Source organism: Galeopterus variegatus, unplaced genomic scaffold (genome assembly GCF_000696425.1).
Source record: "Galeopterus variegatus unplaced genomic scaffold, G_variegatus-3.0.2 Scaffold7936, whole genome shotgun sequence".
Taxonomy (NCBI): domain Eukaryota; kingdom Metazoa; phylum Chordata; class Mammalia; order Dermoptera; family Cynocephalidae; genus Galeopterus; species Galeopterus variegatus.
Window position 1 is genome coordinate 61,330 of NW_007734047.1, and position 17,701 is coordinate 79,030.

At 34.4% G+C, this 17,701-nt stretch overlaps 1 protein-coding gene across 1 annotated transcript in view; it reads right to left on the minus strand.

Annotated features, from left to right (window-relative positions):
- Positions 1 to 17,701, minus strand: part of BBS7 (Bardet-Biedl syndrome 7) — a 51,349-nt gene that overhangs the window by 19,113 nt on the left and 14,535 nt on the right. The window contains exons 5-10 of the mRNA XM_008592453.1: positions 15,456 to 15,642; positions 14,239 to 14,311; positions 13,764 to 13,880; positions 11,989 to 12,119; positions 7,243 to 7,327; positions 6,381 to 6,483 (exon numbers count right to left, since the gene is read on the minus strand). Of these exons, the coding sequence (XP_008590675.1) occupies positions 6,381 to 6,483; positions 7,243 to 7,327; positions 11,989 to 12,119; positions 13,764 to 13,880; positions 14,239 to 14,311; positions 15,456 to 15,642 (696 nt within the window). The remainder of the gene's footprint in view (positions 1 to 6,380; positions 6,484 to 7,242; positions 7,328 to 11,988; positions 12,120 to 13,763; positions 13,881 to 14,238; positions 14,312 to 15,455; positions 15,643 to 17,701) is intronic.

Genomic DNA, 17,701 nt, shown 5'->3' on the forward strand with positions numbered 1-17,701 from the left:
GGGGGGCCAAGGGCCTCAGCCACACCCCATGACATCTGCACCCAGGCCCGTGACAACCACCGAGCTGTCGCCAGAAGCACCTGACCTCCCGGGATGGGGGACCAAGGGCCTCAGCCATACTCCCCTGAAGTCCTCATCCAGGCCAGCCATGACTAAGCCACCTTTGGAAGCCCCCTGGGCTACTCTGCCAGAATGAGGGGGTGTGCCATGGGCTTTGAACATGCCCCCTTCCTCCTGCTCCCACTCTATTCCCCTTTTCCCCCTCTTACCCTCCCCCTCAAATGCTTGGCAACATCATAGGATGCAAGAAAAAAAAAATCATAATAGATAAATACATTTGAAAGCACAAAAATAATGAATAAAACCTTTTAAACAGAAGCTAAAAAAAAAGAAAAAGAAAAAAATAATTCTCCAATACTAGACCCCAAACAACAGGAAACTGGTGAAATGCCTGAAGAGGAATCCCAAATGGCAATCTTAAGGAAACTCAACATCATGAAAGAAAAAATAGATAGAAATCACAATGAAGTCAAAAAAACAATCCAGGACATGTATGAGAAATTCCAAAAAGAGACAGAACAATGAAAAAGAACAAAGCAGAAATCCATGAACTGAAGAATTCCATGAAATAAAAAATACAACCAAGAGCTTAAGCAACAGGCTAGAACAAGTGGAAGAAAGAATTTCTGAACTAGAAGACAGGTTTTTTAAATTAACCGGATTAGAACCAAAAAATTAAAAAATGAATTACAAAAATGAAGAGAGCCAATGTGTTCTATCAGACAATCTGAAGCATACAAACATTCATATTACGGGTGTACCGTAGTGGAAGAGAAAGGAAAAGGCACTGAAAGCCTATTTAATGAAATGATAGCTGAAAACTTTCCAAGCATTAGGAGAGAGATGTCTCCCAGATCCAAGAAGCTCAAAGACCCCTAAAATAGATTAACCCCAAAAGGTCCTCCCTGAAACGCATTATAGTCAAATTGTCAAAAGACAAAGAAAAAAATTCTAAAAACAGCAAGAGAAAAGTGTCAAGTCATCTATAAGGGAATCCCCATCAGACTAACAGCAGACTTATCAACAGAAACCTTACAAGCAAGGGGAGAATGTAATGATATACTCAATGTGCTGAAAGAAAAAAACCGCCAGCCGAAAATGCTATACCCACAAAGCTATCCTTCAGAAACTAAGGAGAAATAGTATCTTTCTCAGACTAACAAAAACTATGGGAATTCACTCCTGCAAGACTGGCCATACAAGAATTCCTCAAAAGAGTCCTACATCTGAAATCAAAAGAGCATTAACTCCCATCATGAATACATGAGAAAGAATAAAAACCACTAGTAGAACAGATAAGCAAATAAGAAAATGTTTCTTATCACTACAAGAAAAAAAAAAAAAAACCACCAAACAGCAAAGACACACAATAAAAGGGAAAGAAAGAAATAAAGGAAATATAAAACCAACATAAAGAAATTAATGAAATTGAAGGAATAAGGCAATACCTTTCAATAACAACCCTGAAAGTTAATGGATTAAATTCCCCACTGATGGAGTTTAGACATATTGTCCTCCCAGAACTCATATGGAAATTCGATCCCCAGTGTGGCAGTCTGAGTCATGGGGGCAGATCCCTCATGAATGGATTAATGCTCTCCCTGGGGGAAGGAGGCCTGAATAAGATCTAGCTCTATTAGTTCCCACAAGAGCTGGTTGTTTAAAAGACCCTGGCACCTCCTCTCTCGCTCTCTTGCTTCCTTTCACCATGTGATCTGCTTGTACCCACTGGTTGCCTGCCATTTTCTGCCATGAATAGAAGCAGCCTGAGGCCCTCACCAGATGCAGATGTCCCAGAATCATAAACCAAATAAACCTCTGTTCTTTATAAATTACCCAGTCTCAGGTATTTCTGTTATAGCAACACAAAACAGACTAATACACACACTAAAAAGATACAGACTGGCTGAATGGATTACAAAACCAAACACAATTGTATGCTGCCTGCAAGAAACTCATGTCACTAGTAAAGAGACACACATAGACTAATAGCAAAAGGATGGAAAATAATATCCCATGCAAATGGGAACCAAAAATGAGCAGGAGTTGCCATTCTTAGATAAAACAGACTTTAAACCAAGAAGTATAAAAAGAGATGAAGAAAGACATTATATAATGATAAAGTGATCAATGCAGCAAGTAGATATGACAATCATAAATACATATCCACACAACATTAGAGCACCCATATATAAAAAGAAAATGTTATTGGATCTAAAGGGAGAGCTAGACCCCAATACAATAATAATCGAGGACTTCAACACAGCCCTTTAAGCATTGGACAGATCATCTAGACAAATAATTAGCAGAGAAATATTGGATTTAAATGACACTTTAGAACAAATAGACTTGACAGATATTTACAGGACATTTCATCCAATGACAGAATATACATTCTTCTCATTAGCACATGGATCATTCTCTAGGATAGACCACATTTAAGCCACAAATCAAGTATCAACAAATTTAATAAGACTGAAATCATATCAAGTAGATTTTCAGACCACAATGGAATAAAATTAGAAATTAACAACAAATGAAACTTTGGAAACTATACATGGAAATTAAACAACATGCTCCTGAACAACTACAGGTGAAAGAAGAAATAAAGCAGAAAATCAAAAAATGTCTTGAAACAAATGAAAATACAAGCACAACTTACCAAAACCCATGGGACACTGCAAAAGCAGTACCAAGAGGGAAGATTACTGCAATAAGTGCTTACATCAAAAAAGTTGACAGATCTCAAATAAACAATCTAATGTTATACCTCAAGGAACTACAAAAGCAAGAACAATCAAACCCAAAATTAGTAGATGGAAAGAAATAATAAAGATCACAGCTGAACTAAATGAAATAGAGACAAAAAAAATTATACAAAAGATCAATGAAACAAAAAGTTGGCTTTTTGAGAAGATAAACAAAATTGACAAATTATTAGCTAGACTAACCAAGAAAAGACCCAAATATCAAAACAGTCTCCAAACAAAGAAAAGCCAAGGACTGGATGGTTTCACTGCTAATTCTACCAAACTTTGAAAGAAGATTTAATACAAATTCTTCTCAAACTATTCCAAAAAAAATTGAAGCAGAGAGTATTCTCCCAAATTCATTCTATGAGAGCAGCATCACCCTGATACCAAAACCAGACAAAGACACAATAAAAAAAGAAAACTACAAGCCAATATCCTTGATGAACTTAGATGCAAAAATTCTCAACAAAGTACTAGCAAACAGCATCCATTAGCACATTGAAAAAATTATACACCATGATCAAGTGGGATTCATCCCAGGGATGCAAGGCTGATTCAACATACGCAAATCAATACATGTGCTATATCACATCAACAAAATGAAAGAAAAACATATCATCTCAATATATGCAGAAAAAGCATTTGAGGGCTGGCTGCTTAGTTCAGTTGGTTAGAGCACAGCCTTGTGACACCAAGGTCAATGGTTCAGATTCTCATACCAGCCAGTCACCAAGAAAAAGAAAAAAAAAGAAAAGAAAAAGCATTTGACAAAATTCAACATCCCTTTATGATAAAAAAACTCAACAAATTAGGTTTAGAAGGAAAGTATGTCAACACAATAAAAGCCATATATGACAAACCCACAGCTAACATCATCCTAAACAGGGAAAAGTTGAAAGCTTTTCCTCTAAGAACAGGAACAAGACAAGGATGCCCACTCTCACCACTCCTACTTAATGTACTACTGGAAGTTCTAGCCAGAGCAATAGGCAAGAGAAAGGAATAAAGGGTATCCAAATTGGAAAGGAGGAATTCAAATTGTCCCTGTTTGCAGATAACATTATCTTACATATAAAAAAACCTAAAGACTCCACCAAAAAACTCTTACAGCTGATAAACAAATTTAGTAAAATTGCAGGAGATAAAATCAATATACAAAAGTCAGTGGACTTTCTATATACAAACAACAAACTAGCAGAAAGAGAAATCAAGAAAGCAACACCAATTACAACAGCTACCAAAAAAAAAAAAAAAAATACCTAGGAATAATTCTAATCAAAGAGGTGAAAGATTTCTACAATGAAAACTATAAAACAATGATAAAAGAAATTACAGAGGACATAAAAAAATGGAAAGACAGTCTATGTTCATGGATTGGTAGAATTAATGTTGTGAAAATGTCCAAACTACCCAAAACATTCTACAGTTTCAATACAATGCCTATCAAATTACCAATGACATTCTTCACAGAAACAGAAGAAACAATCCTAACATTAATACAGAACAACAAAAGACCCCATGAGTAAAAAGAGTAGAGCTGGAGGCATTACACTACCTGCCTTCAAATTATACTACAAAATTACAGTAACCAAAACACCATGGTATAAAACAGACACTTGGGCCAATTAAACAGAATAAAAAGTCCAGAAATAAACCCACAGCCAATTGATCTTTGGTAAAGGCACCAAAAACATACATCTGGGAAAAGACAGCCTCTTCAATAAATGGTGCTGGGAAAACTGGATATCCATGTGTAGAAGAATGAGTCTAAACCCCTATCTCTACCATAAACAAAAATCAACTTAAAATGTATTAAAAGCCTTAAACATAAGACCTGAAACTATAAAACTTCTCAAAGAAAACACAGGGGAAACACTAAAGGACATAATGCTAGGCAAAGATTTTTTGAATAACATCTCAAAAGCACAGGCAACAAAAGTAAAAATAAGCAAATGGGATTATATCAAACTAAAAAGCTTCTGCACAGCAAAGGAAACAATCAACAGATCAAAGAGACAACCTAAAAATAGTGAGAAAACATTTGCAAACTATGCATCTGACAAGGGGCTAATTTCTACAATATACAAGGAACTCAAGCACCGCAATAGTAAAAAAACAAATAACTGAATTAAAAAGTGGGTGAGGATGCTCAATAGACATTTCTCAAAAGAAGACATACAAATGGCCAATAGGTATATGAAAAAAATGCTCATCATCACTAATCATCAGGGAAATGCAAATCAAACCACACTGAGATACCATTTCACCACAGTTAGACTGGTTATTACCAGAAAGACAGAAAATAACAAATGATGGTGAGGATGCAGAGAAAGGGGAACCCTTATACACTGTTGGTGGGACTGTAAACTAGCACAGTCATTATGGAAAGCAGTATGGAGGTTTCTCAAACAACTACAGATAGAACTACCGTATGACCCAGCAATCCCACTACTGGGTATATACCCAAAGGAATGGAAAACATGATGTCAAAGGGAGACTGCACTCCCATGTTTATCACAGCTATATTTATAATAGCTAAGATATGGAACCAACCTAAATGTCCATCTACAGATGACTGGATAAAGAAAATGTGGTACATATACACAATGGAATACTTCTCAGCCATAAAAAAGAATGAAGTTCTGCCATGTGCAGTGACACTGGAAAACCTGGAGAAAATTATTTTAAGTCAAATAAGCCAGGCACGGGCCGGCCCGGTGGCGCACTGCTACAGTGCGCTGCTTGAGAGCGCGGCGGCGCTCTCGCCGAGGGTTCGGATCCCACATACAGACCAGTTCCCGCTCACTGGCTGAGCGAGGTGCGGGTGCGACACTGAGGGTTGCGATCCCGTTGCCGGTCCCAGTCCAGTACGGGCGCGACACTGAGGGTTGTGATCCGTTGCCGGACACGAAAAAAGACAAAAAAAAAGGAAAAAAAAAAACAAAACAAAACAAAAAAACAAATAAGCCAGGCACAGAAAGAGAAATGCCCCATGTTCTCACTCATATGTGGGAGCTAAAAAAGAGAAAAAAAAATGAATAATAATAATAATAAATTGAACTATTAAAATGAGAGAGAAGAACTATGGTTACTAGAGGCAGGAAAGGGGAGAGGGGGAAATGGAATAGTGAGAGGCTGATTAATGGACACAAAAGTACAGCAACATAGGAAAAATAAGTCCTATTGGTATACAGTTGACCCAGAAATCAATAATCAATAATGATTTACTGCATGTAACTAAACAGCTAGAAAGAGGAAATTAAATGTGCACATCACAAAGAAATGATTAAGTTTTATAATGATGAATTATAAATTATAATGATGAATTAGCCTAATTACCCAGAACAAATCAGCACACATCATATACATGTATTGAAATACAATTCCATACCCCATAAATATGTGCAATGAATATGTTCCAATAAAAAAATTTTTAAATAAAAATTTTAAAAGATGATAAACTAATTAATATTATTCCTTCCAATAAAATATACTGCCACTCTAAGTAATAAAAAGCAACAACTACTCTTCATGAGACAAAGAAAAACAAAAACAACTCAAAGTTACCGTAAAGAAGAAATTTTATTCTGCATTTCCTGATTAATTTTTAGTTCTTCTCCCGGTCCACTTTCCTTCTGAATGGGCTCTGTTGTCAGACCTGTAACCCATCCTGTAGAGACGAATTGCAATTATGCACCATTTAGTGCTGCTAGTTTTAAAAAAGAGATATTACACACTGTGTAACAGAAACCCCAATATACATGACCCTTTGTCCACCAGCATCAACCAACTCATCCCTAGGACTTCTTCAAAAAACAAAACAAAACAAAAACAAAATCAAGCTAGAAAACTACTTAAGCATGAAGAAATTACTTAGGCATTTGTGACACTATTTTTTTTTTTTTGCCTGAAATACTAGAATACTATAAATAAGGGAGTCTTTCACTTCTTAGCAGTCTTAGTTTTCAAGTAAGAAATAAGTCAACACATTCTAGAAAATTCAAAAATAGCTGGCAAATAAGAATTGCCTTTCAAAAATTATTTTCATGGAAATCTAAACTTTCACCTGACTATTGTAAGAATGCAAAACTTACCTACTCAAAAGCAAGTTTTTATAAGAAATGCACATAGTCCAAAACATAAACTAAATCTGAATAAATACTTCTCTTTAAACTAAAGAATATCACTTAATTTTCAAAGTTACTAGAGACATGCTAAGCACTCTTAAAAAGTATTATTCAAATATTAACTGTTTAATAAAGCAACAAGCCTAGTCTTACCTCCTTATTTTTTAATAAATAAAGCTTTCAATGTTGTAGATGAGAGTGATTTACTAATAACACTTACTTAAAAAGTAGCCATCAAAAGCAATTTATTAAATTTTTTGTTATTGATTCTTTCTTCAACTACCTATTATCATTTACTTTACCTGAATATGCGGACACCACGATTTCATCGTAGCCATCTTTCCCTACACAACCACCCTGGATAGAAGTGACACTTTCAGACAACATCTGAGAACAAATTTGAGAACAAGTACTTCATTAATAACTAAAAATTTCACAGGTATGTTAAAATCAGTCACAAAATTTATTTTTCTGTCTCTGGACATTCACCATGTATTTATTCAGTGCTTATTATGTGCAGACACTGAGATTAGAAAGACAAAATATTAATTAAATGGCAAAGCATTCCTGTGTTTTTAAATTTGGGAAAGAAGATTCAAAATGACTCCAGTATATTTGTGTGTACCACTTAGCTAACAGTACGTATAATCTAATCTAATGAGGAAAAATTTTTTAATCATATAAGTAAAGCTCCCAATAAGTTTAGTGTATTATCTGAATTCCACAGACCACTTGACATGTGTTTCCTCCAAATAGTTTTTTAGATGAATAAAGAAGACGACGGCCAACATGGACCCTTTAGAAGAGAAACCAAGTTTTTCAGATGGTTCAGGGTTTACAATAGGCACTGTTTAAGTAATACTGCACAAACTTGTCTGACAATAATTACTTAGGTAAGTCAATTAGGAACTTGTATTTTTAACAAACACTCTAGGTCAGTGGCTTTCAAGCTATCTGGAAAGCAAGCAATAAATTTTATATTGCAATCTGTTATACATTCTGCTATGGGTCAAATGTGTTCCCCAAAAGTTTATGTATTGGAAACTTAATCTCCATTGTACCACTGTTAAGAGGGTGGGAAATCCAATAACGTATTTGAAAGGTGGGGCCTAGCATGATTAGATTGTTAAGGACTGTGCCCTAGTGAATAAATTGATCCATTCATGGAGTAATGGGCTGATGGTTTAATGGCTGGTCACAGGCATGGTTCTGATGGCTTTATAAGGACAGTAAGTGAGTAGGTTAGCTTTCTAGCTAAGCCCATTCTTGCCACATGACACCCTGCATCTCTGTGGAGAGTCACCACCAAGAAAAAGGCCCTTACCAAATGCATTCCCTGGACTTTACACTTCCCAGCCTCCGAAACTGTAAGAAATAAATTTCATTTCTTTCTAAACTACCCAGTTTCATGTATTTTTTTTTTTTTTTTGGCTGCTGGCTGGTTCAGGGATCTGAATGAAACCTTGATCTTAGTGTTGTAACACCAGGCTCTAACCCACTGAGCTCTCTGGCCAGCCCAGTTTCATGTATTCTGTTATAAGCAACAGAAATGCACTAATACACATGAACATATACAACAATGTATATAACTTAAAGGTCTGTGTCACACTATGATATATTCTAATCTATTCTATTTCATTTTTTAAAAAATGCCTTGGCAATCCACTAATGGGTTTTGATTAGCAGTTTGAAAAACTCTGGTAGGAAACTCTTAGCAGGCCAGGCTGAGAACCATTGTTTTAGAAGAGGCAGTGGAAGGAATGGACACTAGTATTATACCAATCAATCAACAAAATGCTCGTTCTCTTCACCTACCCTATTGGAAGCAAACATCTGAGCTATTCTGCAAGTAAGGCTTAGTTATTCCTAAGGCTAATTACTTGAGCGATTCAAGTAACAAAGGTTCGATTATAAATTGCATAAACTTAGGTTCACAGGTGGGGTCTAATATCTGCATTTTTAACAAGCGTCCCCATTGATCTCATGTATAGCAGAAGTCTTCAAACTCTTTGTTCATGATCCCACTAAAATAATTCTGAACAAAACTATGCATCCCCTATACATTTTTAAGTTGACTCCTAGATTTTTCAACACAATTTAAATACTTACAAAGAATGTAATTTCTGGAAGTTATAAATAATATCCTTTTAAAATAAAATTGTCACATCTTTTAATCATGCCCAATGAACCTAAATACCAGAACAAATGTGTACACACAATCATTGACTTAGAAAATGGAAAAACAAATCTTTCTTTAACAGCTGAAAATTTTACATTGTTCCTTTTTCTCCTTGAACGTTTATTTTCATTCCACTTCCCCCACATACTTTTATCTTAATCCAATGGCATATGCCTGAAATACTTTTATACTTCTTTTACGCTTGTCTACAACCAAAAAATATTTAAATTGAAATTATCTTATGTGATCATAAAGCTCTAAGCATTAGCAATTTCTATCATTATTAGTATTACACAATTGACAAATATATATATTTGTCTGAACTCTAAGCATTAGCTCTAAGAACTAGAAATTTCTATCATTAGTATTACACTATTGACAGATGAATATATATTTGGTATATAATATACAACTTGATATGTTTTTTATATATATATATATATGTTTTAGTAAATAATAATCACAAGATCAAAATTCTGCAGAAAATGTATCTTATAAGTCGGACTTTTTATTTCCTTCCAAATTATTCAGGTATTGGAAATGAATACTACATATTGCTAAAATGAAAGTGGGTTCAATATCAGTTATATTCCTATTTTTCATTTTACAGATATAAGCACCAATCAACCTCAGCCACCTAAAAATGTTGATGAGAATCTTTAAAATTTTGTTATACAAATTTCACCCAATTTTTAAAATATCTTCTAAGTTATATACCTAAAACCACCAAGTGATCTACCACCAATAATGTTTTTTAATAATACATCATCTGGCAAATTGATTAAAACCTCCTTCAATTTATGGAAAGCAAAATATTGGAAACCACCTGACTTACCGAAGTATGTTTTACCCAATCAAGAGTCACATACATTCTCAACTGCTGAGTGGTTTATCAGGTGACTGACTATACATTATAACTTTTACTCTTTCACTTACAAGTATCTTATTTAACCCAATACAGTCAGAAAAAGTTACAAAAAAATTTTTTAAAGCCGTGCATTTCTATACATTTTTTGCCAAAACATTTTAATGAAATTCATTTATCTTAAATACTTCAAATGCATTTTTGTAAAAGTCTTGGAGCTGTAGATTTAGCTAATTATCATCTTTTAAAAAAATCAATCACATAACCATAAAACCAGAGATCCTAGGCAGTATAGTATGGATGTGGTTTATGTAAGAAAACAACATGGAATGCCAGTCAGGGGAATTAAACTCATAAAAAAAAGACCTTGGTCAGTCCTCAAAATATTGGCAAATAAATATATATTCATAAATTTAAGTTAATATATGATTTGAGGTATACATATTTTATCTTTTTATGATTTGCCCCTTAACTTTTTTGATTAACCAACCAACTACCAGTCCAAACTGTGTCAGATAAGAAGTCTTCTCCTGATTGGGAAAACAACAAAGACAGCGATATCATGAATCCAAGATGAAACAGAGTATTAGCAGCCTAAGCATAACCTGAAAGCAGTACATGTCATTAAATAAGCAGAAGAAATAGTGGAAAGATAGGATTTCTTAGTGTCAGACCTGGCAGATCAGATAAATGTTATTTCATTACTGGGGTTTGGAATAGAACTCAAAGAGGAGACTTGGGCTCTACTAGGAAAATTGCTCAAAGGCTGATGAGAAAAAGCAGATCTTAAACAAAAAGTGATTATATGCTTTTAAGCCCAAACTATTAATTGCATCATTAGCAGATGACTTTTTACACCAAAGTTAGATGAAAAAATTTTAAATAAATTTATAAAATAAGCTCAACTGTAATATTTTTATCCCCATAAGGTCTATATAATATACTTGATGCATCAAACCACATGTATTTGCAGAACTGCAGGTTAAACAAAGTTGGAATTGGGAAGAACCACTATCAGAGAAATTAGACAAAAAAAAAGAAAAGGGTTGATACTGAGTTGCGGACTTTTTTGTGTTTTTAAACAGCTCAATGCATCCTGCATGAGATAGGATGGGGAAGCCTGGACTGGAGAATACCAGTTCATGAAAATAAAAAATTCAATTTGTACCACAATATGTTTCTCTGTGTGACTTTACACCTTGGCATAAACATGCTTAATTACATTTAAAATTTGTAAACTAAAATTACTTTTTTTTTTTTTGGTGGCTGGCCAGTACAGAGATCCAAACCCTTGACTTTGGTGTTATAATGCCATACTCTAACCAACTGAGCTAACTGGCCAGCCCACAGAATTACTTTTATCTAGTATTTCTCATACAGCTGAACTCTGAGTGGCTAGAAGCGAAACTGCTACTTTTTTTATCTCCGCTTAAGGGTATTTCTGATACTGTCCTAACAATATGATTTTATTCCTAAAATCTTATTACATTAAAACAACAGTCTCATTTATGTTACTGAAACATTGTAACTCCTATAATGTAAGTGTTATGCATAATAGAAACTAAGGAAAAATATTTAATGCTTTAGAAATTTATAGGAATATTTAAAAGTATGATAAAAATGTAATTTATTATTCAGCTGAAGGCAACAGTCTATTATTAAAATACTAGAGTAAGTCTAAAGAAGATTTTTTTTTTCTAAAAGATGACCGGTAAGGGGATCTTAACCCTTGACTTGGTGTTGTCAGTACCATGCTCTCCCAAGTGAACGGTTCGGCCATCCCTATATAGGGATCCGAACTCGTGGCCTTGGTGTTATCAGCACCACACTCTCCCAAGTGAGCCACAGGCTGGCCCTTAAAAAAGATTTTAGGATATCAGAACATCAGAATAGCAATATTTTAAACCAAACACAAAATTTTAATATATTTTCACTTTCAAACCATCAGTCATCTCTATAATAATTTGACGAATAATAAGTGTATATAACCCTTAATGAACTTACCTGATCAAATCGTAGAACAGGCTCATTTGCACTATGAAAACTATACACTTCCACTATTCCATCATCTCTTCCAACAAGTAAATCTTTAACTCCATCACCCACAATGTCAAAGCTGTCAATACACAAAATACCTTAAAAAAAGATATGTGATAAGTTATCAAAAAAAAAAAAATATATATATATATATAAAGTATATACCAAGTAAGAAAAAAAATATGTGTATACCAACTCAGAATGGGGAAATAAAAACTTTGAGCATAATCAGGTGCCCTTCTCTTTTCCATCCACATTCATCTATTTCCAGGGCTTTAAATATAATCTGTGTCCCAATGGCCTTTAAATTTACATCTCTCTTTGGCCTCTCCCCAGAGCTACAGACTCATATATCCAATTCAGCATCATCTCATAGACATCTGCATCTCAAACGTTCCATACCCCACACAAAACTATATTCCCTTCTTTACCACACTCCCTCAATACTGCTCCTTCTTCAGTCTTCCCCCATCTGAGTAAATAATACCATCCAGTAGCTCAGGACAAAAATTTAGGCTACATCTCTGACTCTTTTATTTCTTACTCCCCATATAAAATCCACTAAAAAATTCTATCTGCTGTACCTCCACAATATATACTGAAATTGTCACCTTTCTATTTCCAGCTCTCTTAGCTTAGTGATTATAATCACTATAACCTCTAACTGGTCACCATGCTTCTAATTTTGACCTGCTTCCCCCAAAAGCCACTCTCCATGTGGGGTATTTTGCTTGTTTTGTTTTGTTTTAGTAAATTAGATCATGTCACACTCCCAATTACAATTCTTCAATGACTTCCCACTGCACTTAGATTAAAATTCAAACTCTTTTCCAAGGCTTACAAGGATCTACACAATTTGGCCCCATTCTACCTCTTCATCTCATACCATGTTATTGCATTTAGCCACACTGGTCTTCATACTGTTCCTCATATGAATCAAGTCTGTCCCAAGTCCTTTGCACTTATTTTTTCCTCTTCCTGGAACATTCTTTTCCCCAAAATTTTCAAAGTGCTCCTTTTTTGGCTGGCTGATATGGGGATCCAAACCCTTGACCTTGGTATTACAAGCTAACTCTTTTTCTTATCAATCAGATCTCAGCTCAAATTTCACCTCTTCAAAAAGGGCTTCTCTGACTACCTAGTCTAAAAGTAGACCTCCTCCTTCCACCATCACTCTCTAATATATTGCCCTGTTGTATTATCTTCAGGTGACTAGGTCCAGTTATCTTATGTTTTCACTTGTTTATACTGTGTCTCCCCTAACAAGTAAGTATTTGTTGAAGGAATAAATGAATAATAGACAAACATCCTATACATATAAATAGCCATTTCACTACCTACTGAGTCAGGTATAAACACCTTAGAAAGGTATAAATTCTCTAGAAAACAGGAATTTCCCTGAGCCACTGCACTTCTTTGCCTCATACCAAATACTCCCAGATTCCAATTAATTCCCTACCCCAGATAATTAAAAGTAGATTTTAGCATAGAATGATGGACATTAGCCTATAAAAAGCCTATCTATCCCAAATTACTATGATCATTTCTTACTTTAAAAAATCATGCTAATAATAAGACAGACCTGATAAACAATTAGTAGGTATATCAGAGATTGCTCTGTGAATTGCTAAGTCTGCTTTACAATATGAGTTAGTAAAATATTATGAATTATATAATCTAAGACATTTTATTTAATAATCATTGAAATTTCAGAATCTGAACTACATACATCAAAAGCATACCTCCCCTCTTTTTCTCATTTCGAATTTCCCACTTGTGTATTGGTTTGGATGTAGTGATCTGAACAAGCCCAAGTTTTCCATCTGATGTTCCAAACAAAAGGTCTTCTCCAGAGTCACCTAGTAATAATTAAAGTCAACATATTATATTCATCCCTCAAGTCATAATATCTCTTTAAAATTAAAATATTTTTACATAAAAAATCTCATGTTTTGAATATTATAAAAAGACAGGAAACTTGATTTGGGAGGAGGTTATACAGTATAGTACAAAATTTTATAACCATAAGACCCTTCCCTTTCATCTAATTCCAAAAAGAAACTGAAAATTAAGTTCAATAATTCACTATTGTTAGTTACTGGCAAGTTATCAGAAAACTGCCTCAATTCCAGTTCATGTTCTTTTTACAATTCCCTATTTTCACTTATTATTCTTTATAAACATACAGTTAATGGTGAAAAATGAAATCCTAATTACCGCCATTTCCATTGTGCAGTGCTAAGACAGTAGGTGGGCCAGGAACTTCAATTTCATACATCACGTCTGATCCCTGAAGGAGAACAAGTACTTAAAAACTGAAACAGAATCAAATTTTAAATAATACAGGCATTCACGGATAGCATCAATATTCAAATATAGTACTCAATAACATCTAGAATTTTTTTAACAATAAGCATATGGATCTTTTCTTGTTAAACAAAGCAGAATCCTGGAATTAAGCCAGATCAATTTCAAACTGAATGCTAACTAGCTCCTGTTAAAATCCTTGTTCAAACGACTCATATTTGAAAGCCAGGAGAGAAATTAATGATTCATACCTCTAGACTGAACCTTGAATATTACTTTGATTGCCCATTGGGAAAAAAAGCCTTCATAGAATCACTGGATTTTGCCTTCTTCAAAAGGGCTGATGCTGAGAAATAGCCATCTGGCTATGGAATTCCAAATGGAATTCACAGCTAAACTTTTAGATCAACTGCACCAACCATTATCAGTCTAAGTTTCTGATCTAATTAATCCACCTGTTACATGATATGCATTTCAACTTTAAGGGTCCTGTAGAGTGTTTGTGTATTCTACTAAAAGCCATTCCCAAAAAGACATAGTGGTAACTGTTATTACTAACAAAAATGACCTGAAAGAGCTGTTTTAGCACACTATGATTTTTACTAGAAATATAAAGACACCAAAATGATTTCTACCTCTATCACTCATTTACTTATCCAACAAATATTTACTGAGTGTTTACAAAATTCTATAGTGCCATAAATGGTAGGTAAACTCAAATTATATAACACCCTCTCCCCAACCCAATTTCCTCCTTTAATTTGATTTTTGGGGGAGGGGGAGGATGATGGAGGAAGAAATCCAGAAAAAAAAACCTGGAAAAGTAGGTTCTCTATAGTGAAAGTACTCCACTCTGATTATACTAGCTCAGAAATTGTGGATGAGGAGAGGAAAAGACACTTTTTCTTCCATATATGCCTCTAAAAACTTGCCAAATATCTCAACACATTTGCCTCAAGTAAAAAAAAAAAAATAACTTATCAATTAAATTAAAAAAATTTTTTCCAGATATAATTTTATGTAGGACACCTAAAGTAGTAGTCACTAATTTATTTCAAGTACACAATGTTCATCAATATTAATTTACCTAAATTATAAAGAATTATAAAAATGCAAATAACAGCAACCTGTAGAACTCTGAGGACTCTGTCCTGGCAAGCCAATACTGGTGTAATACAAGGTAATCTTTCCACTGGAAGGCAGATGACATCATTGATTTTGTCCCCAGAAAGGTAATAATGTTGGTCTTTGCAGTCACAGTAATGGTTATAGATGTAACTTGCACTGAGAAAGAGGTCTGAGCCAGATATGTGCCTGAGAACATTAAAATACTAATTTAAGACTCCATATTTTTAAAAATAAGCAGAGATGAAAACAGTTTGTGTATACATTTGACTATCACAGAGAACTATGTTCTAATTCTTAGACTGAATCAAGTTTTCACTTGGAGGTGCTGAAATTTACTAGCATAATATATCTTTCATTTCCGGTTTGCCATCATCAGTGTCAGGCAGGCAACCAACCTGCCCTGCCACCCCTCCAGAACCCAGGACCCAAGCATCTCTAATGGTGCAGGAAGCCGGAGGAGGAGCTGGTGCTTTGGGTAGGTTTGGTTTGGGTTGAAAAAATATTTTAGCCTATATGTACTGCTTTAACCACTGGAAGAATGATAGATGACAATGATGTGCTTTGAGATGTGTGGTTTGGACGAATTCCAACTTGCTTCACTCTTTATCAGGATGAGATAACTGAAAGAAAAGCAGAACCATACTACTCACTTTTGCCAAGACTATGTTATTTGATTTTGGTAACAGACAAAGTGAAAAAGCATTTTCAGAAGGTTATGAGACAAGAAGACATTAGTGAGATATGGTTTGAATATGAAGGCATACCACTGAAACTGCAGTATCCAATTGGTTTGCTATTTGATCTTGCATCAAGTTCAACTCTTCCTTGGAACATCACAGTACATTTTAAGATTTGGGTTTGATTCAGAAATTCTGCATTTCTAACAAGTCACAGGTGATGCAATGTTATTGGTCCCCCTGACCACATATTGAATAAGAAGACTTTAGAGAACAATGAAGATTTAAAAGGTAGTAACTGTCTACAGAACCAAAAGGTTTTAAGGATGAATCAGAAAATTAATGCTTTTATAGGAATTTTTGTATTTTTTGGATTCTGGAGGAGAAATATTATGTAAGTGTTGATTGTTTTATAATATGTAGGTTTGAATATTTATTCTGCTTTCTCTGTTTACCAAAACAGGAGTGAAAATGGTGATCTTCTTCAGGCTTTTCTAATTAGTTTTATGGGTATTTGATTCCCAAACTTGGTTAGCTGAGAAAATTATCTCATTTCTGTCTCCCCAATTTTTTACATTGAAAAGATTCAAACCTATATTAAAAAACTCGAGAGTGGTCCACTGAACCCCCATATACCTTTTACCTGGATTTGCCACTTGTCAACATTTTGCCACCTTTGCTTTATTTCTATTTCTCTGTGTTTCTTTTTCTTCTTTTTCTTTTCCCATGAATCTTATAGGCATGCTGCTTGCAAAGCTGCATTATAATCAAAAGGCTGCTTACAGTGTGTGGAATTTTTTAAAAAGGAGTATGATTCAAAAATTTAATGACATCAGGTGAAGACAGTGAGCTCTTTAAAATGCCCAGTTCTACATGTACCGGCCAGCTACCAAAAACAAAATTAATTAAAAAAAAATAATAAAATGCTCAGTCCTATTGCATATCCTAAAGTTTGTTTAATAAAAGTAAACAAATAAACTAAAAAAATAAAAAAAAAGATTGCCATCACCATGTGATTGTAAAGAGGGTAATTTTATTTGAAGATCTACTTAAAATTTTTTTGTTACTAAAATTATTCTCTGAAGAGCTTATCCTATAATGATCCTCACTGATTTTCTCTTCAGTTATTAAGTGGCCTCACTTTGTGGCTCTGCACATGACTGAGTAGTTTTCTTAATATCATTTTTATCAACCTCATAAAATTCTGTACTTTTTTCAAGATTTGAAACTCCATTTTGCAATCAATCTTCATTATATTTACATCATATTGGGCAAAATACTATTTAGCAATCATTATTTTTGACAAGAGTAAAGATAGATGGCAGAATTAATCAAGGAAGGATGGATTTTACAAATATTTTCAAGTTATAAGCTGTGTTTTCCTATGAAACCTTATAAATGTGATGATTCGGATAATAAATTTTCAAAAATTGAGTGAAGAACCTTTTCATCCTACCTCTGCCACACCAGTAAAAACATTTAAGAGGGGCTGACCGGTTAGTTCACTTGGTTACATTGTGCTGCTGATAACACCAAGGTCAAGGGTTTAGATCCCCACACCCACCAAA